We start from the raw sequence: 26539 nt of genomic DNA, 5'->3' as shown, positions 1-26539 counted from the left end.
CAGATTCACTGGTTACCACATTTTGAAGCGTACACAACTGAGAAAATAACTCATTTGGTGAATTACTGCCTTTTTCATTAAGAAAATTAATTACATTAGCATTTGAATGGATTACACAATGATATTATAAGCTTTGATATCATGGGGGTGTAGGCGTCTACCTTCTAGGTAAAAATAACCAAACCCAAAAATATAGTACAAATAAAATACATGAAAATGTTCAGGTATACACTTATCAAAGCCAACTACTGTGTTTCTCAGTGCTTTATCTGGAAGGCTTTTTATATTTCTTACTGGAAGAATTTTCACTATTAGCCAGGTTCTGGCTGTAGCTTGATGTCAAGGGAACACGTAAAACTGCCAAGCAACAGTTTCAGTTTACTTTGAAGCAATGGAACCATTTCATCAGCCTTCTCAAAATGCAATCAAGAGCAACCTCCATGTTTGAGAGCTGCCTCCTCATTGAGGTGCTCACTTGACTAACAGCTACATAGAAACTGGCAAATTTCATATAGGTTCTGCCCTGCTCACAAGCACATTCTCAATTCTGTCTGATTGGGTTCATTCAACCAGCTGTCACTTTGTGCCAACCTGTCAGCCAGATGGATGAATCCCTAATGGCCTGAGCAGAGTGAAGGTCTAGACTAATGTAATGCCATCACATTGATAATACTGAAATCTGTATCTCCAGGTTCTTGTCACTTCTGGTCTTGTGTACAAATTGAAAAGCAGAGAAGACTCATTAAATCCCTCTGAACTTCCTAAATGCATCACAATGCACGAGCATCACAGCTGTTTGGAAATAATTGAGTATTCTGGGATACTGGTGAATAGAAGAAGCAAGAGAGTTTCTTCACCCAAGAGAAAAATGATTTTTATACTTAAAACTTACTTTTGTGCTGATTTTTTTTCCACAGTGTTAACACTAGAAGCTTACTGTATACAAGTTTGCTTGTAGTTCAGGATTAGCAAAGCATTTTTGTAAGTTTAAATGCAACTTTGAACATTTCAGTGCAATTGCTCTGAACACTTCTATTTATATAAAGCTGATAACACTTTGGCTAGTATTTAATTCGCTTTTGGAAATGAACAGGATGCTGTTAATTGACACTGATTTACTTTAATACACTGGACATCCACTGGACCACAGCCAGCAGCAGTCCAGAACCTGTTTCCTGTGTGATTCAGCCACATGCAGAGCTGTTGGCTGTCAGCAAACAAGAAGGGAGCAGCCATGGCCATCTTACTATAGTCTTATCATGTTCTCTGAGCCGGGCCCCCAGCTGCTGTGCAGGTATTGAGGTCATGCCCAGTATACCAGAACAGTGCCATTTCACAAAAGCTCTATGGAATCAAGGACAAAGACGTGACTGATCTGAAAAACAAATAAGAAGTTGATGTGCATCAGAACACCCACACTTACATCAGTTATACTGTCTTTTGAGGATAAAAATTGGTATTACTAAAAAAAAAAAAAAAAAAAAGAAAAACAAAAACATCACAAACCAAGCACAAGAGAATTGTGTTTATGGAAGCAGAAGGCCACAGCCAGCTAATGCATTCACTGAGCTTTCTCCTTCACAATCAGTTTTGTGTAAATAAACGCAGAAGAATTATTCTTTTTTAAAAATTCCTACCGATGTATATTGAAAAGCAGCATCATTCTGCCATCTACTGGCATTTTACAGTGCTACACCAGAAGCATTTAGCAGGAGTAGAATTCAGCAAGTGTTCATGTTGTCCCGAAGGTATGATCCCCTGAGAAGGTCCTACTTCTGGCTTCCAGCACAATTATTTCCTTTCTACTGGTAATAGGCATCTGAAAGCACAAACAGGGTAATACCTTTATACACTCTTCATAATGCTGACATTAAGATCTATTGCCAGATGACAATTTGCTTTACCTGGTTGCAATTGATTGAACTCAGACTACATCCTGTAGAAGAACAAATTTAATTAGTTTAAGTATGAGGAAAAGGCTTTGAACTTTTTTTTTTTTTGTAGGAAAAGGAACATAATTTTCATGCTGTAAAAAGTCCCACACCCTCTCCTGCAAGCAGAACAAATATGGGCATAGCATGATGGTAACAAGGAAATTGTTTTCACAAAGCTTTGAAGTGCTCATCTCCTATTTACTACAAAATGTATCCGCATCTCTCTTTTAAGCAGAATTTGTGCACGAACTGTGCAGGCAGGGTGTCTAAGAAGTACAGCAACCGCTAAGCTGGCTGCAGAAGCAGCAGCTCTGCATGGAGCAATGCTACACATGGACTCATGCCTGAGATCTGGTTTGTGTGGATACCACCTGTAATCATTCACCTACTGCTCTAATGGCACATTCTTGGGACATTTGGTTTCCAAAAATAAAAACAGTGTAAAATCCTTGCTTCTTGGAATGTGCTTTAAATGCCATGCTTCCCACCCTCCCCCCCCAACTGGAATTCCACTCACATAATGCCACAAGGCAGCCACTCCATAACACAGTGTTCTCATATCCCTTGCAGAACCATAGCTATCTATATATATTTCTTTCCTTTCTTTCCTTCAACTGTTGATAATGTAAGCACAACAAAATAGATTTTTTTTCTTTGTATTTCAATCTGAAGATATTCAAATGATTTGTGGTGTGGATTCACATCATATGGAAGGTGCAACATGGAGAGGGTCACAGGAACTTTGGTGGGATGTTCTAGCAGAAGAGGATCCTATCCAACAACCAAATAAAACATTCATTCTCATCTGCGAGGTCTCTGCTTGGGGAGATCTTGTGTCCAACATGCAAAAGGCAGCTGTAATACATACAGCCTTAAGCAGTTGCCTAATTACACTACAGTTGCTTCTGAATGCGAGGAGGAATGAAGGAGGGAAAAGATCAGAAACAACACTGAGTTAGGAGTGTAATGAAATTGCATGCTTTTTTTTTTTCCCAAGGTGGTTGTCCAAAGGCTACTAACAGTTGATTTGCACCATTTGTACGCCCACTTTTTTTTTTTTTTTTAATGTTTTTGTAGTGGGAGTTAAAAAAGTTAAGAGTCCAGCTGGAGCCAGATCAGCACTTTCTAGATGACAAATGTTCCCTTTGGTGTATCAAATACAATATATATACTGCTGCAGTATCTACTGCTAGCAAATTTGAAACCAAACTAACAATGATAGAAACAAAACCTGTACACTCACTGTATTTGACAAAGCCTTAGAAGCAAAGCTTAGCCTTCAACTCATTCTTAAAACAAACAAAGAAACCAAGCCAACACTCCAGTGGTTCTGAATTCACTTTGCTAGTTTTTGATCTCAAATGATGAATCAATTCTACAGCACCTTGTTGTTTTTTTTTTTTTGAAGCATTAGTTACTCTTACTGCTTGTCAGCTTCATTACAAGCCACAGAAGCACTTTTTCATGAACACATTCTGCCTGCTCCAGAGAAGCTGAGAATGGCAGCTCGAGGCTTTAAGTAGCCCTGCAAGCACCTTCTTTGTACAAGGCAGATAACTGATGCAGACATATACAACCTTATAGTGTACAGCTGTTATCTGAGGGAGCTTACCAGCTGCTGCCTTTCTGAAATTCAGGTCATGTAAGAGCTACAGATTGCTTTACTTTACTGCTGTATTTCACTGTACTGCGCTGTGATCCTTGTAACTGTTTTAAAGCTCTTAATGAAATAAGCAACTTTTGGTCTACGCTTACATCTTAGCCCTGGAAGTAATTTGGAGGCACTTTATGCTTCTGCTGCACAGTGAGAAAGCTAAATAAGAGTACTGTTTACGTTTCAGGTGCATTCCTATTTGTGTGGGCTGGTACACTGAGTCATGAGAGCCAATGAAGCCTCACCATGACAAGTACTGGATGCTACGTCAAAGAACTGCTCAAATGAACACTGTGCTGGATTAGAGGCATTATCTACCATTAACCAATGGCAAACAAGCTAATTTTCTATGTGCTGTTACATTGCTATGAAATGTGTTAAGCCACAGCTTCATTAAAGCAGGTTGACTGGCAGTTTTGCAAGTAGTTGTGATGTTTCCTGTGTGATTTAAATAAAGCTATGGCAGTCTCAGACAAGAGGTAAACAAGGGCCTTACCAGGTAACTTGAGCTAAATGATGCACTTTTTGATTAAAAAAATGCAAGCCTTATCATAGAAAATCCTTCCAATTGCAATATAGAATCTTGTGGCTATGAGGTTTTTACTTCTCTACAATATTTTGAGTTACATAAGACTGGGTAGTTTTTATATTCCACGTAACAGTTTGCAAATTTGGGGGAAAAAACAGTAGCATAAATCACTTTCAAATGCCCCTTCTCCCCCCCCTCCAGCTATTTGCTTTCATCATTTATAAGTGTATTTGACAACAGGCTCCTTAGGGAAGCGCTGTGTATCTGGTGAGATCCAAGGCCAATAAAGTCTCACTAGGCACACCAGAAGTAACGAATTCAATTTTGGATTTTCCTTTTAGGACTTCTATTTTAGACAAATAAAACAACAATGAACCACAGAAAACTTGGTGCAGAATTAAACATACATGTTTTTCAGGCTCAAGAGAAGGTAAAAACATCTTGAAATTAATGTGCGGTGACAGAAAATCTAGTGGTTAGTTTAGATACACATTCCCCAGCTGTGAAGGTGTGCTTTTGAATGTTGGCACACAAAAGTAGTAAGCACTAGGAAGGAGAAACAAAAAGAAATAACTGCCAGGACAACTTTGTTCATGCAAGAATTACAGGAGAATAAACTCTTTAAAACATACATTAGTAAACTGCAGGTCCAGGTCACACCTCTTTTTAGGAAAGGGGAAGGACACAGCAAACAAAAGAAATACCTCAGCGACCTTCTCATTCCTAAAAACCAGGATTTTTTTTTTTTTAAATAAATAAAATAACATGACACCTGATGAAAACAATTAGCACTAAGTGGCAGCAGCACAGGTATCTGAAGTAGAAGGTCCAGAGAGGCCATAGAGAGCTTGAGCTCAGGTGGACACTAGCATGAAGGCTTTTTACACAGCCAGATATCTGGCTGAAGAATCTCTATGACAGGGAAAAGGTGGGGAGACCAAGAAATCTGAGTGAGCCACAATTCAAGACGATTGATAATAATCTCCTGGCAAACAAAAGCACGCAGTGGCACCTCGACCTAAAAGAGGCAAATACAGGAGATAACAAAAAAATGTACTGGATGATGGACATAGCATTAGATAGAAATTCGGAATATCTACTAAGGGAAGTTCTGTCAGGAAGGAATCCTGATGAAGATTCAGCAATAGGGTCTCCTTCCTTTGCAGAATCAATTGTGTGGGTGAAGCTGTGACAGAGCTGCAAACTGACGAGCAGTAAACCTGGCAGCCATGCTGCAGCCACTCCACATACCTCACAGCCCTGGCATGGTTGACTGCTGGTAGTGCCATAAGAAAAAAGGAGAGATACGAGAGAGAGCAGATGCGGTTAAGGTACTGCCTAAGGCAGAAATTACTATTTATATTCCTACTATCTTAAACTTGAATGTGGGAGCAAAAGCTAGGGCTTGCTGGAGCCATCCAAATTAGTTCTTCCTCCTCTCACTTATGTCTCTCATTGCTGAGATAGTTAAATTCAATTACACTGCTGCAAAGCCAACACAGACAATACTTTCACTAGAAGTGCAATGCTCGTGAACACCAGGTAAGATACTACTTCATACCATTAAATTCAGTTCAAGTTCTGACTAAGATTCCAGGCCAACAGCATCTTGGAGATGCATCTCAGGGGTAAAGGAAAAAACCTGGTCTCATAAAACTATACATTTTTCATAGCTTAATTATAATTAACAGCATACTACAAAGGAACCACAGACCAATCCTTTTGTCAGAAAAAAATGTTAATGAGAATATCAAAAACTGTGGATAAACAATTCTATATGTGGAAACCTACTAAGATCGCAGTTAAGATTTGGTGACTCATGGAGAAAGAGGTCTTGTCATCTTTCACAAAGACAGAATTATTGATTCCAGAACTGCTTAATCCAAACCAGACATGAGGCTCAACTCTCATTTTCCAGACCTTACAGAAAACCATTGGCAGGCTGACCAAAGCATCAGAAATACATATCAAAGCTTGCATACAGAAATGCAAGAATACTCCTTGTTAGTCCCCAAGGTGAAGGTCAATGTTAGCAATCTGCCAGTTCTAAGAAGACAGTCCAAGGGCGTTCTCCTATTTACAGCCCTGCAGAACGAAGTGGCTGAGGTCATGCAAAAAAAACAATCAAGCAATCTAGAAAGCTGACTGCTAACTTCAGGGAACCCTCAGATGCACATTCTTATGTCTCTTTTTCAAGTGGAAAGAGGGTGGCAGCATTTATTGTCACCTGACCACAACATGACTTTATGCTGGAGATGAATGAATTCTAGCTTTTGGGTTAGTTTTTAAACATTTAGTTTTTCATAACAATGAAACATAGCACACATTGCTACTTAAAAATCAAGAGTTGAGATGGAAAGAATCCCTTCACAGACATTAAGGGACACACCACCAGGAGAGGTATGAACGCACTGCAGAAAGAAGTGAAAGAGAATTCTGCACAGTAACAACTCCATAGGCATGCTTACCCAGCAAACTGTGAAAAAGAATGCTAAACATCTTCACTACACCCATCTCTGCTAATTTTCCACAGGGTCAAACACTGAAAGGCATAAGCTCACAAAAATGAGAATTCAAGATACAAACAAGTTTAATATCCTGTACTTAGAGAGGAAGACAAGGTGAATAAAGAGCAAAAAACTCAAAACTAAACCACACACCATTGTGCAGCATGATTTTTCTCTAACAAGCCACCAGTTTGCCAATTATAAGCATTCAGAACTGTGGGCATTTTTAATCACTAGTTTTTCAAGGATCTCATTTTTTAACGCCATTTATATTCATACAAACACTCCAAATACAACAATTTTGACTTAAACCTAATAGTTGACACAGCAATTATATTAATGTGCATTATTTTGTGTTTCCAGTATTAATGTAAGGACTAAACAAAGTGGCGCCATTCACATATTTATCATCAGAAGTACAAGCATTGTACTTCTTTATTCCCTATATTTTTACAGTCAAATGGCCCTAAGTTGGTTTGATTTACAGTAAGAAGCAGGAAGGCTCAAAATACAAGACATCACTTGGGAAACAAGGCATACCAAACATGAAGGCATTTAGTTTTCACTTGGATAGGTGACAAGGTTGATGTGGAGCTGGGAACTCTGCCAAGCAGATGTGCTCCAACATGTCAGTGGGGTGGAAGAGCAGCAAGTGGGAAGAAACGAGACTGCTCTGCGTGCACCAAGTCTCCAAAGCTTCCCTCTTCGAGTACCTCACTGTAATGGAATTAGTCACACAGGACTAGAAACACTTCCTACATCAAAGCTGAATCTTCCACTAGCACAGGCACCCTTGTCAGGTACACAGAATTTCTGTAATGTGTTTAAAACCAAACAGGCCCCTACTCTGAGGGCAGTACACGCTTTTAGCAGAACCCCTAGCAGCACTGCTCCATTGCCCAAATAGCAGATTAATGGGCAGGGCAACTAACTGCCCAGCTTATTTTTAATGCTAGTATTTGCTGTTGGCATAGAATTACTCCAGAAATAACTCTTGAACAATAGTTACCAACTTCAGTCAATTAAGAAGTCAGGCTTTTAGACTTCGAGTAAAAGACAGGGAATACAACCTGTCAGTTACTGTTCAGTGCTGCTTTAGTTTACTACTTTGTTAACACCGGCAAGAATCTTGTAACATTCAAAATAAAATCTGGTCACTGCTTGTACAATGAAACCAATGCCTGTCATCACTTATAATTCCTTGACAACATTATTTACTTTTCTCCTCCAGCTGGAGCATTAGGTGGCACACAGTTACACTAATGGAAATCAAGATTTTTGCCTCCTCCTTTTCAGTCAGAAACTTAATGCTATTTTAAACAAACACAACACCTAAGCCTACTGGCTTCCAGACAAAGACCTATACTGGCTATAGACAAAGTACTATAAGCAGAGATAAAAAGAAATAAGTTATCTGCACTCTCCAAATAAGACATGCAAGTTGCTCCTTCCTGTGTTTACTGAAGAAGTTCTATCAGCAAAGAAGTAGCTTTTGGTTTCTTAGCACCAGGAGTTAAGACTTCAGCCTTCCAGTACCATCTTTCTAGACCAAAGACCAAATATGAAACAGCAAATTCACATGTGGTAACACAACTTGACAGTGACACAATAGAGCAAGTTGTTAGGAAAAAGTGTATCTATGCAACTTCTTTATTTGAATCCAAGCATTTCCCTGGAAGTAGCAATCCTCCTCTAGCCTCCTCCAAAAATTTCCCTTACAGAAAATATTTAGATATATTTAGAAATATGCAGAGGAGATAAGCTTGTTTAAAACAACAGAGCAACATGACTAAAGCCTGTTACCACAAAATATTGACTATTTTTCTGATGCCAAGATATTTATTAAACTATTTGACTACAGCTTTCAATCCATGGAGTATCTGATAACAATTGCAAGAGCCAAACAGTTCTGACTTTTTGAAAACAAAGCTACACTGATGAACTACAACTTGAAAAAGAACCATCTACCTAAATTACAAGAGATATTTGAAACAGTTTACAGCTCACATTAAAGTATGATGCTAGGGTGTGTATTTATTCCAACACACCCACCATAGCAGGCCGCTTTGCAATGTAATACTATTTTGATATTTAGTAGTTTCACAATACATACAGTGCTCAAAAAAAAGTAACAATCAAAATGGTTGCTATCTCTGTAAAATATATTAGCTTTGTTTCTTTCAAGTCAAGCACATAGAGAACAGTCTCCTTCCAAAATTAACAAAACATTATTGGCGTAAATGTCTTACTTTATGTATTCATAAGAGTAGTTTTATTGTTTGTATTTTGGGGACTAGCACTTCCTGAAGAAAATTTAAAAGGCTTTAGTAGTAAGGAGTGAAAAAAATAGAACTGCTGGAAAACAAAAACTGCTTTCTTGCATCTTGTTACAGTAACATACAAATGTTGAAATGGGGCAACTGACTATTGGTGTCTGTTTACCCCACATCGCTCCAGGTAAAGATTGAATTAAAGCAGGGATCTGTGTCAATCAGAAACGTGCCACGTTTAACTTGAAAGCAACACACCTCATTTTGAGGTCACCATTTATACTGTTGTAATCTACATGCACTACAAAACTCTCACCATTATGGAAGCAAAAATGCTGTAGGCCTCCAATAGTTCAAGTCTGTGTGGTCATTTCTACCTTAAAAGACAGTACCATAGCCCTGTCCCCATATTACAGGTTGGTATCAGAGTACAACTTAGTCCTTCGTGGGGAAAAAAAAGATGACTACCCTGCAGTTATGGTTATTTAGAGTAAAAAAAAAAAAAAAAGTTCAGACTCAAGCATATAGCCATGGATGTCCATTTCCATTAGCAGATATTAATAAAATTTGTGTTGAAAGTTTAAGAGAAAAAATTTTAACAATAGCTTTCAAATTGTCTTACCTTTATTTTGTCAACTTTCACTCTTCCTCAACTCAACAGCAGGTACTCACAGTATGTTTAGACTACAAAGAGTAAGAAATAACGTTATTAAATGCTGAAAAATGAATGTATGGGGGAAATACCTGGAGACAAATACTTGCATTTAGTCTCATTCCAAGGCAGAAAACAAAACAATTAACAGGGAATTAAAATAATGGATTAAAGCACACTCACATTATTCTCTCAGCAATTCTTTAGCTGTAGCCTACAGTTACTATCATATATAGGAAGGTAGACTGAAGACAGATATTAAACTATGTCTGATATTTACACAGGCTATTAAGAGCTGCTTTTTTTTTTTTTTTTTCCTCCTCTAATGGAACATCAGTTCAGTATAAGCTTCCCATGCAAGAACCAAGTGCCTTCATAAATTGAAGAATTCATACTGTTCAAAGGTTGGAATAACTTCATACCAGTAGCATGATTTGCATTGCTCTGTACTTTCAAATAGCTGCCTAAGCCATATGACTGTTTGCACCAGAAGACTGGAGACAAAATACAGCTGCAGATCTCCATATAGTCTTCTGTAATAATGGAAGACCTATCAAGATGAACATTGTAAAGCAGCTATATTTAAGTTGCAAGATGAATCTTTCTTATGCAAAACTTCTTACATACAAGAACATCCACTTCTTCAAGAAAGGAAAAAATGAACCCTGATACTAGCATGTCTTCAAAAAACTCATTGCTCGTCAATGCAATGCATAAAGTACAAGATGTGCCTACTTCAGACACCAGAAAACACAAGTTACTTTAGATACACAAAATAATGGGACTGATGTCACAGTTGAGGACATGGAGTGATGTTTTGGGTTTTTTTTTGGCCTTGCCTATTCTTTCACCTCTCCTGCTCCCAAGACACTAAAAACTGCAGCCTCTGATAACAATAAGGCAGCCTTAAGATGACTTAAACTATGTCTCCCTCCAGAAGATAAGCTCCTGGAAAGTGAATGCTCATTTTTTTTAATACCACTAACTACTTGTCAGCATTACTATATAGCCTGGAACTGTAGCACCTACCTGTGATAGGGTGTTCCACTGCAGAATACTCTTTACTAAGAAAGAGGTGCGATTCCTTCCAAATGGAGTTGCACATGATGGTTAGGTCATGCTAGCTTCTTCATATCCAGCTCATGAATGGGGAAGCTTTTTCAGCCTCCATTCTTCAGCACTGCCTATACTCTGGCAGCTACATTATACTTATTTTTTATAAATATTTACCTAATATGAAAACATTTTAAATTTGAGCCAATTTCCTAGAAAGCTTCTGTAACTTCAGTTTAAGGGAAGGGGGAATTCTAGTTCACTCTTCAAGTAAAAGCCTTCTGAACATATAAGATCATTTTAAATAAGGCACAGATACTAATGACTTCAAGTTTAATATTGTATTATTGATACTGTCAAAATACAACTTTTGGCAGTTAAAAAATAATGCATTATTTTATTACTCATCAATAATAATCCTAAAGACAATCTTATCTTGACATTTAAAAAAAGCACCATCCATGGTTATATATTATTAAATCCATGGCCATACGGTACAATTCAGTTTAAGACTACATGTTCATACCTATTATTGAGCTGAGTTTTTGAACAGTAAAGTATTTCATTTTAGTGATTACTTCTTGTAGTATCCAAATTATATGGCCATGAATTTTTTCACCTTATTTATTTAAAAAAAAAAAAACAGGAAAAATTAAAAACTGAGTTTCCACCACCTTTACAGTACGCTCCTTGAGGAGCCATCTAAGAGCTCCAGCAGTTACTTTCCAAGCCTTTGTTAGCTTTATATATCAGTGCTCTAAAGAACAATAAAGAAAATAACGTTACTGAATTGTAGTTCAATTTTTTTTTTACTAGACAGAAAAAACATTCTGAGAAACACTAAGTTCTGCCTCGAAAATCTTTGTGGTGTGAAATATCTCTAGTTATACATAATTCCAGCTATGTTGTGCTATGTATATCGCAGGAGATTGTCCCAGTGAAAGCTGTAATCTTGGGATGTCTCAAACATTCTTCCATGTAGCTGATAGCCTGTAGCACAATACATTTGATAGTTTGAAGAATATTCTAATAACCAAAGAGCACCAAGTTCTGATGATCAATTTCTAACTGGTCTTCAGAAATCGGCAATAATGATGCATAAATAAAATACAAACTACAAATGAAGTAACAGGAGGCCTAAAGCTGTTGACCACTACTTGAGTTTAAATCTCATCTGTAAGGTATCTGAGATATCTGTAAGATATCTGTTTCATCTGTAAAGTAAAAAAAAAAAACAAACAACAAAACAAAACACACTAGTCTTTTTGCCTGACATTTCAGTAAAAGTGCATTCATTTTATGCTAGACATGAAAATAACCTTTCCAAGTACTTTATCATTCTTCTTTTCATTTTTTAGAAAACAGATTTGGTGTTATATTTCTGTTTAAGTGAAAAACTGGCACTTTATATGCTTCAATTGGAAAAGCATGCTTCCTAACCAGAAGATAAAAACATAGAAACAAGACTAAAAATCAAAACTCCCTCAGAGCTGCGACTGTATAGCTTTTAAATTAAAATAGCAAAGAACAATGGTAGAAGAGTAAAAGTTGATAGTCTTTTCAATGTTTGTGTTTGGGTTTTTTTTTCCAGTTTAAAGTAGTACTAATTTGACAGCATTAAATCAGGTTAGTCATTGATTTTGCAAAGCTATCTGCCATTTCCTTAAAGGAGGTAGAATATGAAGGATGTGACGAGTAACAATGGCCTTGTCTGGCTGTAAACATTTCACAAATAATAGATATAAATATCTACAATAGAAAGTACTGTGGAAGAAGTTGTTCTAGAAATTATTTTTATGAACTTGAGAAGAAAACAGTAGATACATTTAATATATTTACTTACTTGCATGTAGTTTAAGTGATACAGAACAAGATATCATGTTAGAAATCCACATACAATATAAAAAAAATTTGTTTGGTATATTCACCATTCTGCTCACATTTGTAATAACTGCTTATCCAAGCTTAAGTTCAGGTATTCATATTATTTTTCTTACATTAATTTTTATATATGTGCAATGTTTCAAGAACAACTACACAATGTGAAACCCTGACTTCTGTAGCACTTTTTCATCACAGTCTGAACATACAATAGCTACTTACATCTCAACATATTGGCTTTTTCAAACACTAGTAATTAAGGCATTTTTGTTGTATACTTTTTCAATAGTGCAAACAAAAACTGTCTTTAGTTTCAATTAAAACAAAGAAATAATTGAATATTTCAGAGTTGTCTTTAATATAGTTGGAAGATAGCTGTGCATTTTGGAGTCCTTGTGAATGAACACTAAAAGCTCTTAATGCCGATTGCTCGTGTTGGTTCTTTGTTACTGTCAGTCAGACAAGACAGCAGAACCACTTGAATTCATCTTTTTATGCAACACTGTAGGAAAACAGTGAATACCTAGTAATTGAATGAATCCCAAATGCAGCAAAGGCATACAGTTTTCATAGTGCAGTTTCACCTCACTGAAGTAAAAGTTGCTCCTACTAGACATTTTTCCACTTCAATGTGAAGTAGATTGTTAGGATTTCGTTAGTGGTTTCATTAAACAGCTTGACAGTTCAGTTCTCTTCCACCAATATTTTTCAGAAGGCTTTCAGAAATAGTACGTATTTCAGGAACATTTTAAAGGATTGTTTCACCACATAAGCGCATCATTTCTCAGTCGTGTCAGCACAGTTGTAATAAATAAGCATTTACATCCTAGAAGAAAAAAAAAAGACAATGTTTGTCATATTACCTACTCTTGTAATACCAACTGTAGGTCTGAGAATAGGTTACTCAATCAGGACCGTAATATAAGAATTACAATTAGGGCAAATTTCAGAATATCCACATGTTCAGGACTGTTTTTTTTTCTCATTTTTTCAAAAACAATTTTTAATGCTATGCTTACGAGCACAGTGGTGCTAATTGTCTAAAGCCATCAACTTAGCATTTCTTTGCTCACTTCACAAACACCAATGGCAGGATACAAAACTATATTTCATAGACATAATCTCACTAAATGATGATGTTTAAGAGTCATTGTTACCCACCCTACACCCCTTCAACATTCTTATACTATTCCTTTGCTCCTCACTTGCGCCCTTGGTCACACACATCCTGGAGAACCTTAAGGAGGCAAACGAACAGAAAGAAGGAAAAACTGATGCTAGCACTAACTGCTACACTGATCCATCAGAAGAACTGGGCAATCTATATTACAAGCTACCACTGCTCTACCAGTGGAGAGTTAGTTGATTCTTCTGAATATCAACTATCTGAGACTCTGTAAGAAGCCTGTAATTAGCCCTGTAGAGATGTCAAAATTCCAGACAGGGAAACAGAGCAGTCCCAGGAGGGTAAGAAACTTATTTGCTCGATTCACCAATGCAACAAATTCTATGTGACTACATACTGTAAGATTCTGAGTAGTTGTAGATCCAACAAAGTTCCTACACATATAAATAGAGCAGGCAATCACTAAATTCTTTTCAAGTTTACTCTAAATGGCTGCTTTATGTTCTGGTTCATTCCCTGCCTTTCTCAGGTCATGCCAGTGGGAGGAAGGTTTCCTCCTCAGTGTAAGCTTTGGTGCCCAGCCTCAGAAAACTACCTTTAGAGAGATGAGTAACACACACAGCAAATCATGTATTAATCAGACATCACGCATAGTATTGATACTGTAAGTATGCCAAAAAGGGCACAGAGGTCCTTCACTTCAGATGGAGCTGCTCTTCTGCCCTCCACAAAATTACTAATTTTTCAGCATTAGGCCAGAAAAAAGATTTAGAATTCAGCATGTTGTCACTTGTCCTGGTCACTTAACATGCAAATGCTAACACCACTTGCCAGAGTGAGAATCTGCTGCATCACACACAGATGAGGTACAGCAAATTTTAAAGAAAACACCTGTGCTTCACAGTCTACTTACTTATCTGAACCCCTTTTTTTGAACATTCTAAGGTTTATTACTATTTACTATTTTATTAAATGTCATTAAGGAGATACTTTATAAAGGTTAGAAAAGATAAAAATTCATCAGCATCCTAAACCGCAATACTAGAATTTCAGACTAAGGACTGTGCAATATACTTGAGCATTGGTGAAACATACTCTAACAGCTGATACAGTTCTAGCCTTTAATAGTTTAGAGTAAATAGCATCCAGTAAGAGGAAAACTACATGTATAAATGGCATAACTATACTTATTACTGAACAACTGTAACTGGATTACCTTTGCTATATTACCAGTATATCCTGGAACCAGAGTAAGATGATTTTCTTGTTCCCATAATTCACTTAATTGTTGTTTTAAAATAACCATATTTCTGAAAAACAACCAATAATAGTTTTTAACATGTATACTACAGTTTCCCAGACTTTGATTGAAACAGGTGTTTCATACTGTATATCGCTTTAGTCTTAATATTACCATAAACTCAGATCAATATTTTTTCCGCAGCACTTAATATCCCAATAATTATATTCTTTATTTACTAGAAGTTAAAAGCAAAAGAAATACAAGAATGATATAATCTTTCAAGCAAATTTCCAAACACCACCTGTGACTTGACAATTAAAGAACTTAAATGCTTTTAAGCTTCTACTTTCAAATTGTAAGCATCAATTTTTCCTTTGTATAAAAAGGTGCGCTCCTGTTGATCAGCATTAATAGGGTTTTTGAGATGAAATCAGCTACAGAAACATTTAAATGTTTTCAAACACTATACTCACCCATCCTCTGCCCTCTCTTTATGCGCAGATAGTTCTGACCACCATCTTTTAATTACAGCTTGAAGCCAGTTTAGACCAACTATCACATATCTGCAATAACATTTTATACAATTCAAATATCCACAAGTCAGCCAATACTTTCATACAAGCACGAATGCAATTTAGAAAGCCACACATTTGCTGGTTTGGAACAGACAGAATTACACAAATTCTCAATTTTAGGCAATTGCCCATGTTCTCATTTTTTTTAAGTTGTAAACTAAAGTACTTCTTCAAAAGTAGTAAGAGATTATTTATGTTATACCTGAAAGTTTAATTGATCTTATGTTAAAGAACATGCTGAAACCTTGCTGCCATTGTGCTTCACTGTTTAGAATGATATACCTACACGAAGCCAAAAACTAACTCCCCCATGGTTGCTTAACCCTGCAGAACTTTTGTTTGTTTGTTTAAAATTAAACCCCTGAATGCTATTAAAAACAATATGAAGGCTTATACGGAAGCTCCTTTAGGTAGGTGCTTCCCCAAGAAAGGCAGGGCTGGTGGGAAGGAAGATGAGTCAGAGGACCAAGCATCTTTAAACACATGGATACCACATAGCCAGGAAGGAATGGCATTTAGACATCTGAAATTGATACTTACTCTTCATATTTGCTTTTAAGTAGTGATTTCACTAAAGGCAAAAGATCTACACAGCAGCCAACTGAAATATATGGTTTTTCTTCCTGTAAACTTAAAAAACAAGATGTTTCAGAAGTGCCAGAAATTCTCTGTGGGCATAGTACATTCGCATGTCCCACTTCCTGTTTGTACCTGTTTGTAAGCATAGGAAGGCAGTCTACTACAACTCCAAGATCTTGTATCCTAGAAACATGGAAGATAAAATAAGTGTCACTAGTTAAGCACAGGTTGAACTATGTTTCCATTAATAAGTAATTATTGATAATTTACAAGATTTAAGGAAATCCTAAAAGACTGCATCATATTTGGTTTTGCTACCACTTTAAGAACATAAAGGAAGAGAAAATCAAGTTTACCTCAATAGGTAGGCTACCAGTTCACCTATACTTCTCCTTCTCCAAAAGGTTAAAGCGACATTCAGCCTCAGATTCCTGCTGAAAAGAACTTGAGCCATAGTTTCATGGTCCTGAGAAACCTGTATGTTTTTAAGAATACAGAAGTTGACAGCAAGGTAAGTAGTCAGCAGTGACACAATAAGCTGCTTCAGTATGGCAATGCTGGAGTACATGAAAATATATTTTACCACCTGTATGATTAATAGAAGTTTTCTTAATAGTAGCCTTAGAGCATGAATCACCCTTGGAAGAAGGCACCAACAGACTTTCTACTATACCTAAAATCTGCAAGAATAAGGTCTGCAAACACTTGAATAGAGATATCTAATAATTACAGCACTTACTCATAGGCATTAACCTATAAGTCTCAACAACTTTGAGAAGCGCTTATTTAAATACTTATCCATTTGAAAGTATTTCATACAAGCCAGCAGCATGAGTTTGCAGCCCAGAAAGTCCATCGCATCACCTGCTCTGCATCAAAGGAAGCATGACCAGCAGTTTAAGGGAGATGATCGGTCCCCTCTACTCTGCTCTTCTGACACCTAATTTGCAGTACTGCATCCAGCACTGGGACTCTTTGTGTAATAGCAACACAGAGCTGATGGAGCAGATTCAGAGGAAGGCAGTGAAGGTGATCGAAGGGCTGAAACCTCTTTCCCAATAAGACAGGCTGGGGGAATTTTGACTGATTAGGAGAAGAGGAGGCTTTGGGGAAACCTTAAGTACTAGAAGGCCAATGTAAAGAGAGCCTACAAGAAAGATGTAGAGAGACTTGATCAAGTAGTATAGTGATAGGACAAGTTCTTTAGAGTTCTTTACAGAGAGAGTGGTGAGGTGCTGGAACAGGCTGCCTAGAGAGGTTGTGGATGCCACGTCCCTGGAGGTGTTCAACGCCAGGTTGGATGGGGCCTTACGCAGCCTGGTCTGGTATTAAATGTGGAGGTTGGTGGCCCTGCGTGGCCCATGTGGTAGGGGGGTTGGAGATTCGTGATCTTTGAGGTCCCTTCCAACCCTGGCCATTCTGCGATTCTGTGACAAGGTGCTAATGGTTTTTTGTTTTTTGTTTTTTAAGTAGAAGGATAGGTTTAGGTTAGATATTTGGAAGAAATTCTTTAATATGAGGGTGGTAAAGCATTGGAACAAATTGCCCAGAGAAGTTGTGGATATCCCATCCCTGAAGGTGCTTGAAGCCTGGATGGATGGGGCTTTGGGCAATTTGATTTAAGGAAAGGTGTCTGACTATAGCAGGGCTGTTGAGAACAGAGGATCTTTAAGGTCCCTTCCAGCTCAAACCATTCTATGATCCCACAATTTTTTTTATCCTTCTCCATCACACAGCCTCTCCATTCTAGCTTACTTTCCACTCACTCATTGAAGCCATTAGTTTAAATGGTGTTTAAAGGTACCACCAACTTGGCACCTCCAGAGCACTCTCTTCATGGAACTGTAGGTAGAAGCTGCCATGAAGAGACAGTATGGCGACAGTCTTACTTGTCATGCTTTCTGCCATGACTCACTTTGTTACCTAGTGAGGCCTGTAGGTGTTCAAAACAGCTACACTGAAAGAAAGGAAAACCTCAACAGAAAAGGACTGAGAAAGCTCTGTCACAAAACACATTTATTTCATATCCATCTGATGTTGTAGCCAGTTACAAAAGCTCTGCAACCATTTGAGTTTCCTTAAGTAATCTCTGTAAGAACAATCTTTTACAATCATTTAAGTTGTTTTCATGGTCACCAAGCTAACATTATTAAAAAAAAAACCCATCCAATCTCACCAGCTTATTCCTATCCATACACTAACACCTTCAAAAACAAATGAGGCCATGCATCTTAAGTCATGAAATCTAACCCAGCCAAAACAATATTTTTCACTTGATGCTGGTATGATCTGAAATTAGACTAGAATGTCAGATCTAAGTTTGTGCTGATAAAGTGGCAGAACTACTACTGTTGGCAACTGAATCAGTCTACTGAGGAATAAGACTGCAAATCACAAACTGAGACAATCTGAATGTTAAGAAAACTAATCTACTCAAAAAACTATTCAAAACTAACAAGAATGCTTACACTGAACTCAGATTTCTTTTAAGCTCAACTTACCTCTGAAAAAAATGCACTGTATTTGGAAGAGGGGCCTTCTGTTTGAGATGAGCCAGAGTCACTAGAATTCAGCAAGTGTGTACGACCGTCATTCAGTTTTGCTGGCAGATTCCCTGCACAAGCCAGTTCATTTTCTTTATTTGCCATGTTACAGCCCCTTGATTTAGGGAACTGTTTCTTCTTATAACAAGGCTTTGCAGTATAACAATGGACTTTTCTTTTACAATGTACTGCTTTGAAGAGAGATAGGGGACTGGTCACTGTTTTTCCAACTGTTATTCTGCAAAAATACAGGAGTATTTTAGTAAAGGTAATCCTATACGTAAGTCAACACTTTGTATTAAGGTAAAATATATCATTATGAATTCAACAGTAAACTTAGGCTACTTCAGCATTTCACCATCAGTACATAGCCTCATGACAACTGGGTTATCAGAAATAAAACCTACCACTAATACTGTTTTCCTGCTTTTTAAAAAAAAAAAATTAACTCATTATCATAGAAATGGACAACTATAAGCACTGCCAGTACAGTTATGATTTCTCATTGTGACAATTTGGGTGTTGTAATAAATTCGAATTGCTTCTTCCTCCCTGCTTGACTCCCTCCTGAAACTTCAGACTCTAAACAGCAAGACCCTCCTACCTGTTTGTGTATGAAGCCAGCTGTTTTGGAGATTTCTTATCCTGGGAGAAAGGGAACAAAGGAGGACAGGCTATTACTAAAAAGACACAAACAGCATCACTGCTTTATCATGGACTAAATTTGCCACGGATTCCCTCCCAGCCACCTTTTCTATTCTGTTTGAAGCACAGCTACACTAACATTTCTATAAATTATTTCACAGTGGTAAGTAGACATACAGCTGTCCTTGCAACACCACAGTCAACTAAAGGTTTGCAAAGTCTTTGGAAGAGGTAGGACTGTAACATCAGAGACTGACAAAGAACTAAAAACTGTGACTAGTATAAAAAAAGCTTCTGGAATTTGATGGTGAAGTTACATTACCTGTCTCTCATATACATCTAATGGCCAACAATATAACAGATTAGCAGGTGCTAGGAAAGATGGCAGCAGAAAATATTTCTTCAAAGCACAACAAAAAAAACGAAGGCTGATGTAGGTAGAACTAGCTTGATTATCCTAGATTCACCAACAGGAAACATAAGCACCCTGATACCAATTAGGCTGCACAGAATGTTAATAATCTGAAGGACTAAGAAAATTCATTCAAGTTATGCCATACAGATTCATAAAACCGTTGAAAATTAAGCAACAGCTTGAACTTGAATTTCTAAATGTTTATAGTAAACTTCAATGTCTTAAGAACTATTTCTCCTACCCCACCTCTCAGATTTGCTGTCTCTTAACAAAGGAAAACTTTTTGACAATTGAATTCCTAACCTAGAACTTTTTCTGATAAGATTGCAGGAAAGAAGATGAACAGAACCAAATTGCTATCTGCTGCTCATATGGACAACATGATACATCTGTGTCATCCCTGTGTGCCTATAACAATATTTCTCATGATATAATTGCTGTTCTGTTCTACATCTAAATACAAAGCATACTCAACACCGCTATGTCTCCAGTTCTAGATTGTGCAAAGCTATAAACTTTTATTTGAATATTAACTTCAGCTTCACTGGAAGACAGAAATACCTTACCTCCTTCATGATCTTTTTAGTGGAAGAAGAGATTCTTTTTCTGGGGAGATCAACAGGACAACCTTCAATATGCAGTACTTTCTGTTTTTTAGCATTGTGAGCCTCAGATGCCATAATCTCTCAAATCCCTATTTTCAAGGGAAAGATTAACTCAAGTCATATTTTGTAAAACAGCCAGCTTTCTTCAAATGCAACTAGCAACTACAGTTCAAACAGTTCAAATACTTGCAAGATATTCGATTATATAAACAAATCAATTCATTACCGTTCAGCAACATTAGCTGGAAGCCTTGTTAGTACCTCTCTGATAAGCACTTCAGAATTCCCACCTTTAGCTCCCCACCAAAAGCAAAAAATCCCTCTTCGCCATCCCCAAGATACACGAATCTTGTTTACAGATCAGTTCAGTACACCTGCACTCTAGGATACCATACACGCAGGAATTCATGTAAAATATAAGACAAATTACTCGAGAATTCTCCTTCAAGTCTATTTCATCTGCTATCTAAAGAAATATAGTTGCTCTCAACTGTTTCCAAATGAGGAAAGACAGGAAAATAAAAATACTTCATATTTTTCAGGAACGAGGCAAGCTTAATCAGAATAAAAAAATGCCTTAGATATCTCCCCTTACCTGGTTGGCAATTCCCTCCCACAACTTCTCCTCAGTATAACACCTGGGTATTACTACTTGTAAAGAAAAAATTTCTATTTTGCAGATGACCTGTATGTATATACAGGCAAGTGGTTTTCTGTAGCACTCCAGAAGAACAGGGAGGACCAACTGCCACTGAAGCGAAATCCCACAGAATCAGTCTGTCAGAACCAAGAAGGTCCTTAACTTCAGTTCCTAAATAATCATTTCTGACTATTGCTGTGACAATGACAGCTTGTAACCATGCAGAGCAGCAGCTTCTTATTTGCCTGTTTAATAAATTATCTCATATTCCCTCCTCTTTCATACAAAGAAAAAAGTTGATTCCTAATGTACAAAACAACAGTATTAAACTGAAATGCATTCGAATTAAGAGTGGAAAACAGCATAAGGTGAGAAAAATGTCTTAACAAGGAATCCTGGGTTAGTATCTGTTTCAGTATGTGAGTCATTTTCTTAAGGTTGAGTCAAAATATCTGCACTAGAAAGGTAAGTTTTCTACATAAAACTTGATGATGCCCTAAAGAGATAAGTGAAAAGGATTACACACTGATAAAATACGATGAGAGAGCATGAAGCCTCCAGCTGAAACAGGAAAAGAATGTAAAATTACAGACTCCCTCTTTAGAGGCCAGGAACAGAAATCCCAAAAGGCCCAATTGATGATCAGATACAAAGGAATGTTTAGTGAACTAAAATATCCTTACATCTGTGCTCACTGTCCTACAGTTTAGGGTGTTGGTTTTGTTGGGGGTATCTAAAGACAAAGCAGCAGCAACGAACATGAGCAAAGCAAACAGCATCAGACCCATAGAAATGGATGGCATACATCCAAAAGCCATATGAATTTAGGAAGAAATAGATGTGTTATTAAAAGAGGTACAGAACCTCTCCTGTAGAGCTGCTAGGGTGCCAAAAGGAAAATACAGTCAGTATTTAAAGATGGCCTTAAGGAAGGTTCAGTGACATCTCTGTTGCACAAATTGGTAAACAATGCAATTAAGAATAGAATTAGTAGATACAAATAATGTCTTGGGAAAGAGTCAACCTCACTGAGTCTTGCTTTGAAGAATTAATGGCATTCTCCAAGCCTGTGATGCACACTCACAGAAAGTAGTGCAGTATGGGATATAGGAGAGCTGAAGGACAGATCAGACCCGGGATTCCAAAAAAGCTTCCTGAAGTCCTTCACTGAGGTCTCTTGAGAAATTAAGCAATTCATTGATGAGAGAAAGTTTCTGCATGGAGAAATACCTAACAGCAATAAGCGATATAAGCAGCTCCCACAGCGAACACTGCTGGAAATCTGCAGAAAAACTGTGCAGTTGGAAATATTTGTACAGTACCTCATGAAGGGATAAATGAAGGCTGCTGGCAATACCAGGTTATACCAGAAATTAAAGATGAGGGTTAACTGACAAATTAAAGAACAGTGATGAACAATAAGCAGAAACAAAGATTAGGGGTGAACGTAGAGCAAAGCATCTATGTCTGCAGGTGTAAAGAAATTCTGGGTTCACAAACAGAATTATAGGCTGTGAGCTAATAACTATCACCCACATTAAGATCTGAATATATGACAGTTTGCTTTAGATCACTCAGACTGCTCAGCGTTCCATAAGGATCACTGATCAGCAATTACAAATCCGTACGCAGGGGAAATCAGAGGGGCTTTACAGGAAATTGAAGCAGTCAAGAGAACTATCAGGTATATTCTAGAACAGTCAGACGCTGCCATCCCCTGCTATTTTTTGATACATACGGAGAATTTTTAAAAAGGCATATATTTTTTTTAATATCAGGTCACACAACTTATACATCAACTTCTTGAGTTTTTGACAATTCCATCATCATGAGTGCAGCTAGCTATATTTGTTCCAAACAGCCTAGTACATTATTTCTTAAGGCTAATGCAACTCCTCTGCTTCACATGACTGAAAAAATAAGGATAAAATGAAGTCTCTTCAGCCTTAGTCCTTTAACATACAAGCTTAAACTGCTCTGCAGCACACTTTGTGACAACTGTAAATCAGAACAGAAACGCACAAGTTCATCATGCTGACAGACTCCCATTCCATCCATTTTCTCCCTTTAACGGAGGGCTTTTCTAAGCAGATAACAATCCTTCCTCCCCTCTCTCTCCTCAGTTTTCAGGAAACAGAATGACCAGCATAACAGCAACCACATGTAATGGGAAGTCAGGTTACCCTTAACTAATCACTAGATGTTACCTTGGCAGAGTTCTCCTAGCAGCTCTAATACTGTGCTAATTATTTAAATAAATATCCCCCACAAAACTCTGATCTAACCCAGATGCAATACACCTCTAGAATCACACCGTACTTGCACGAAGGAAGGCAGCACTAAATGGCTTCCAAGTGCATAGCTGTCAAAGACAAGTATTAACAAACACTGCCACTCCCTCCCATCCGCTGACATTCTGGGCATGGCCCCCAGAAGGGGACAAACTTTTCTGTGCATGTTTTAACATAACAGATATCTTACAGTGCACAGACTTGAGTACTTTGCAGACAGCAAAACAAACGTGAAAGTTTTGTTTCAGTCATCTGCAACAGCCTCTAAAAGAATCATTCGTCCCACCCCACCCATTGCCAGAATTCTTAAAAGCTCCTTTTTCCTACAGCATTCCACATACATTAGCCATCACAGATGTTCTGGGGTTTCTCCCCCAGCCCTCATGTTATATCAAGAGCACATTCTCAAGATGACAACATCGATCCTTATTTGAATCAGCTGGAAAAGTTCATTAATTGTTACTCCACAGAAAGGAGGTGCCTGCTCTGAATGCATTTGAAGCTGGCACACATCACAGAGCCAGGAAAGAGCAACTAATTTTACTAATTACTGCCAGATGTAAAAGGCTTATGAGACATTTCCAATAATGGTTATTCCAAATTTACTTCCAAAAGGGTAATCTGTCTAGAAAAATAAATTAGTGCTATCTTATGATGTAGAAGATTGAGTAAATTTGGCATCATTTCCTTTCATTTTAAGCCTGATTGACAAATATTACAGAATCCATCTGTCTCTTGATTGCACATCCTTCCACATGCTTTCATTAGGAAACAGATCTTTTAAAAAAGACTTTGTAATTATGCTCTGACAGTTCAGTAAGTGTTATGTATTGAATTATCTTAAGAAATGCGTTCCTTAAAACCTTGAATTATCATCAATGCACTGTTTTCGTTCAACACTACAAGACAAGCCTCACACATCACCAGGGCACAAATTTCAGCTAACTGTACCCGTCAGGCCATTTCTTTCAATTTGAAGAGAACTACACGGGAAAAATTAACATCAACTACATTTGCATATAGAAATACTACTTGAGTGACAAGTTAACATTGCTACAATTTTTTAAGCTCAGCCTCCTACTACATAGGCACAGAATTTGTTCAGGGCCTGCTGCCATAAGCAGTCATAACGAAGCTTTGGAAGCGATCACAAGTTGGAGTTCAACAAAGTTTAGTGAGGATGAATCCAGGCATGGGGCAAAGTACTCCTTCACACAGTCTAATAAATAGACATTTAACTTCTAGAAAAGTATTTTGCCCAGGAGAGGTGAAAGTAGTAAAAGCACCATACTATTTTCTGCATGTGGAAGTAGAATTTAAAGGCATGTTAAATTTTAAAAAGCACTGGAAAGTAGAATCATAGAAGCAGTCCTCCACTAACAAAACAATGTTCTTTACCTGTTGATTTTCAGCTATTAACGCTCCAGGAAAAGCAAGGTGGAAAACCTCTATTGTGTTAAGACTATCTGACAGCTGTTAGGCAGGAAACAGAGCTCTAATGTGTTGGAGCTCTCACATTAATACTGTCAATAAGCTTTAAGAAATTATCCATAAAAAAAACAAACACAGTAATTTTTTTTTTTCCTATTCGCTATTTAACTCCAATCTCTAGCAAGAACTTTAAATTCAAACTCTGAGAAAGGTACACTGGAACTCCAAACTTAATGGAGTTACAGGTACCTACCTAGCCTCATGAGGCTGAATGCAGCCTGTGCCTATACTTCATGGCCTGAGATCACGTGGCATTGTACACTGCACTTAATGTTACCCTGCACGTCTTTTGATGATGAGATGTCAAGAGCATCTAAAAAATCTTTAATTCAAACTCAAGGTGTTTACCATAGGATCAAGATACAGATCCATAGACATCCTTATTATTCTAACTGAAATGCATCAAGAAGACAAGCTGCAAAACTTAAGGATGTAGTTCAAGTAAACTAGTATAACACTACAACACTGGATATTCATGTATGTAAACATATTCATATGAGGTTAACTATTAATACTACTCTTAAAACATAATAAAAGTTCTCAGTTATAAAGCTGAGGAATTAAAAACAAAGCTAACTTGAATCCACTTGAATAAGCTTACTGACACTTTAGTCAAAATTACATGCACTGATTAATAATGAAGGAACAGCTTTAAACTGAAACAATTTTTTTTTTTTCCACCCAGCAAGGACCGACAGCCACTTCTCTGCCATCTGTTACATTTAATTCTCCCACCAAGGCCAACCACCCTTCTTGTCCTTCTCTGTCTGCAGCTACACAGTGGGAAGAACAAAAACTGAGGCAGTGAGAAAGACAACATTCATCTCACAAAAAGGGGCAGTTTTTAAGCAAATAACACACTCATCCTAGCTCCAAAGCACAGCACGTTGCTAGAATAACCTGACAAAACCACCCCACAGTCTCTAACTGCTTTCACTTTTCAGTTTGTTACACTGAACGACAAGCCAAACCTCTCCAGCACAGCAGAAAAAGAGATCTGAAGTCTTTTTAAGAAAGCAATTAACACAGGCTCCTGAAGCAAATGAAGACGTCTTGCTCCCTCACTCTCCTCCGCACTGCAATAAGGCACCTGTCACACCCAGGGCGCAGAGCCCAGTCAGCAGGCCTCACCCCTGCTATTATCCTCCCCGGGCAGCATTACAACCCCGCCGCGCTCCGTGGGCACACGCCGGTTCTGACTGCCGGCTGACGCCGTCGTTTTAGAAGAAGGCCGAAGCGGAGCCCCGACGGATCCGAGGCAGGGCCGCGCGCCGAGCCCCACGCGGGCGCAGCCGAGACCGACGGGGAGGCCGCCAGGGCCCCGCAGCCCGGCGGGGCGGCCCGGCTCCCACCCGCGCGCCGCGGCTGCCGGGCCCGCAGAGGCGCCCCGCCCGAGCGAGCGACCCCGGGGAGCAGCAGGCGGAAGGCCCGGCCGCCGCGGCCCCTCCCCGCCCGTCTCGCGGCGTCGCGGGCGCGCCCCGAGCCGAGGAGGGGCCCCGCCACGAGGGACTCCCTGAGGCCGACCTTCCCGGTGCGGCGGTCCGCGCGGCCGCGCTCACCCGCTGCTCATGGTATCGGACCGCCCACGCCGACAGGAGAGACCGTCACGAGAGGCTACGGCCGGGAGCCAGCGCCCGCAGCCTGCGCCATTCAAACGGCGCCGCGCTGCATGCTGGGCCGCGCCCCGCCTCGCTCCGCCTCCGCCCGCGCCGTGCCGGAACAAAGCGCCCTCTGGCGGCCGCGCCGCAGCCGCCCACCTGCGAGGGCAGCCCTCTGCGGCGGCGCACGTCCACAGGGCAGCGGTGGCGCTGTGGTCGCTCGGGGTGGTCGACCGCCGGCCCCTCGGACGCGCGGCACTGCCCGCCCCGCGCTTCCCGCCGTTTTTTGCAGCCGCGCCTCCTGAAAA

The 26539-nt window shown here is 38.7% G+C and overlaps 1 protein-coding gene and 1 long non-coding RNA gene across 3 annotated transcripts; both read right to left on the bottom strand.

The window, feature by feature from the left end:
- Positions 1 to 999: 999 nt before the first annotated feature.
- Positions 1000 to 10870, bottom strand: LOC122176786. The gene is made up of 3 exons (XR_006177836.1): positions 10576 to 10870; positions 9517 to 9578; positions 1000 to 1819 (listed from the first exon to the last, which is right to left on the bottom strand). It is a non-coding gene; the product is annotated as an uncharacterized LOC122176786 (long non-coding RNA).
- A 1550-nt stretch (positions 10871 to 12420) lies between these two features.
- On the bottom strand, positions 12421 to 26303 carry KATNBL1 (katanin regulatory subunit B1 like 1). Of its 2 annotated transcripts, none has more exons than XM_042872292.1 (10): positions 26193 to 26303; positions 20173 to 20300; positions 19151 to 19191; positions 18505 to 18784; positions 16360 to 16478; positions 16136 to 16186; positions 15965 to 16054; positions 15323 to 15412; positions 14823 to 14916; positions 12421 to 13306 (listed from the first exon to the last, which is right to left on the bottom strand). In XM_042872292.1, the coding sequence occupies exons 2-10, from the start codon at positions 20284 to 20286 to the stop codon at positions 13274 to 13276; spliced, it is 912 nt and encodes a 303-aa protein (XP_042728226.1). In that variant the 5' UTR covers positions 20287 to 20300; positions 26193 to 26303; the 3' UTR covers positions 12421 to 13273. The 2 variants fall into 2 exon arrangements, with proteins under 2 accessions (XP_042728226.1, XP_042728232.1); XM_042872298.1 differs by lacking the exon at positions 26193 to 26303 and adding an exon at positions 25765 to 25864.
- Between the last annotated feature and the right edge of the window lie 236 nt (positions 26304 to 26539).

Source organism: Lagopus leucura, unplaced genomic scaffold (assembly GCF_019238085.1).
Source record: "Lagopus leucura isolate 7727_CA_CO unplaced genomic scaffold, USGS_WTPT01 Super-Scaffold_1, whole genome shotgun sequence".
In the NCBI taxonomy this organism is placed as follows: Eukaryota; Metazoa; Chordata; class Aves; order Galliformes; family Phasianidae; genus Lagopus; species Lagopus leucura.
The sequence above is the reverse complement of the archived record's forward strand: the minus strand, read 5'-3'. Positions and strand labels throughout refer to the sequence as shown.

Excerpts from the sequence above, each read along its gene's own strand:
- KATNBL1 (XM_042872292.1), bottom strand. The coding sequence starts at position 20,286 with ATGGCATCTGAGGCTCACAATGCTAAAAAACAGAAAGTACTGCATATT. Across the intron at positions 16,479-18,504 it reads ACAGTGCATTTTTTTCAGAG|GTTTCTCAGGACCATGAAAC; the intron begins GTAAGTTGAGCT and ends AAAAACATACAG. Across the intron at positions 15,413-15,964 it reads CTTAAAAGCAAATATGAAGA|ATATGTGATAGTTGGTCTAA; the intron begins GTAAGTATCAAT and ends ATGTTATTGCAG.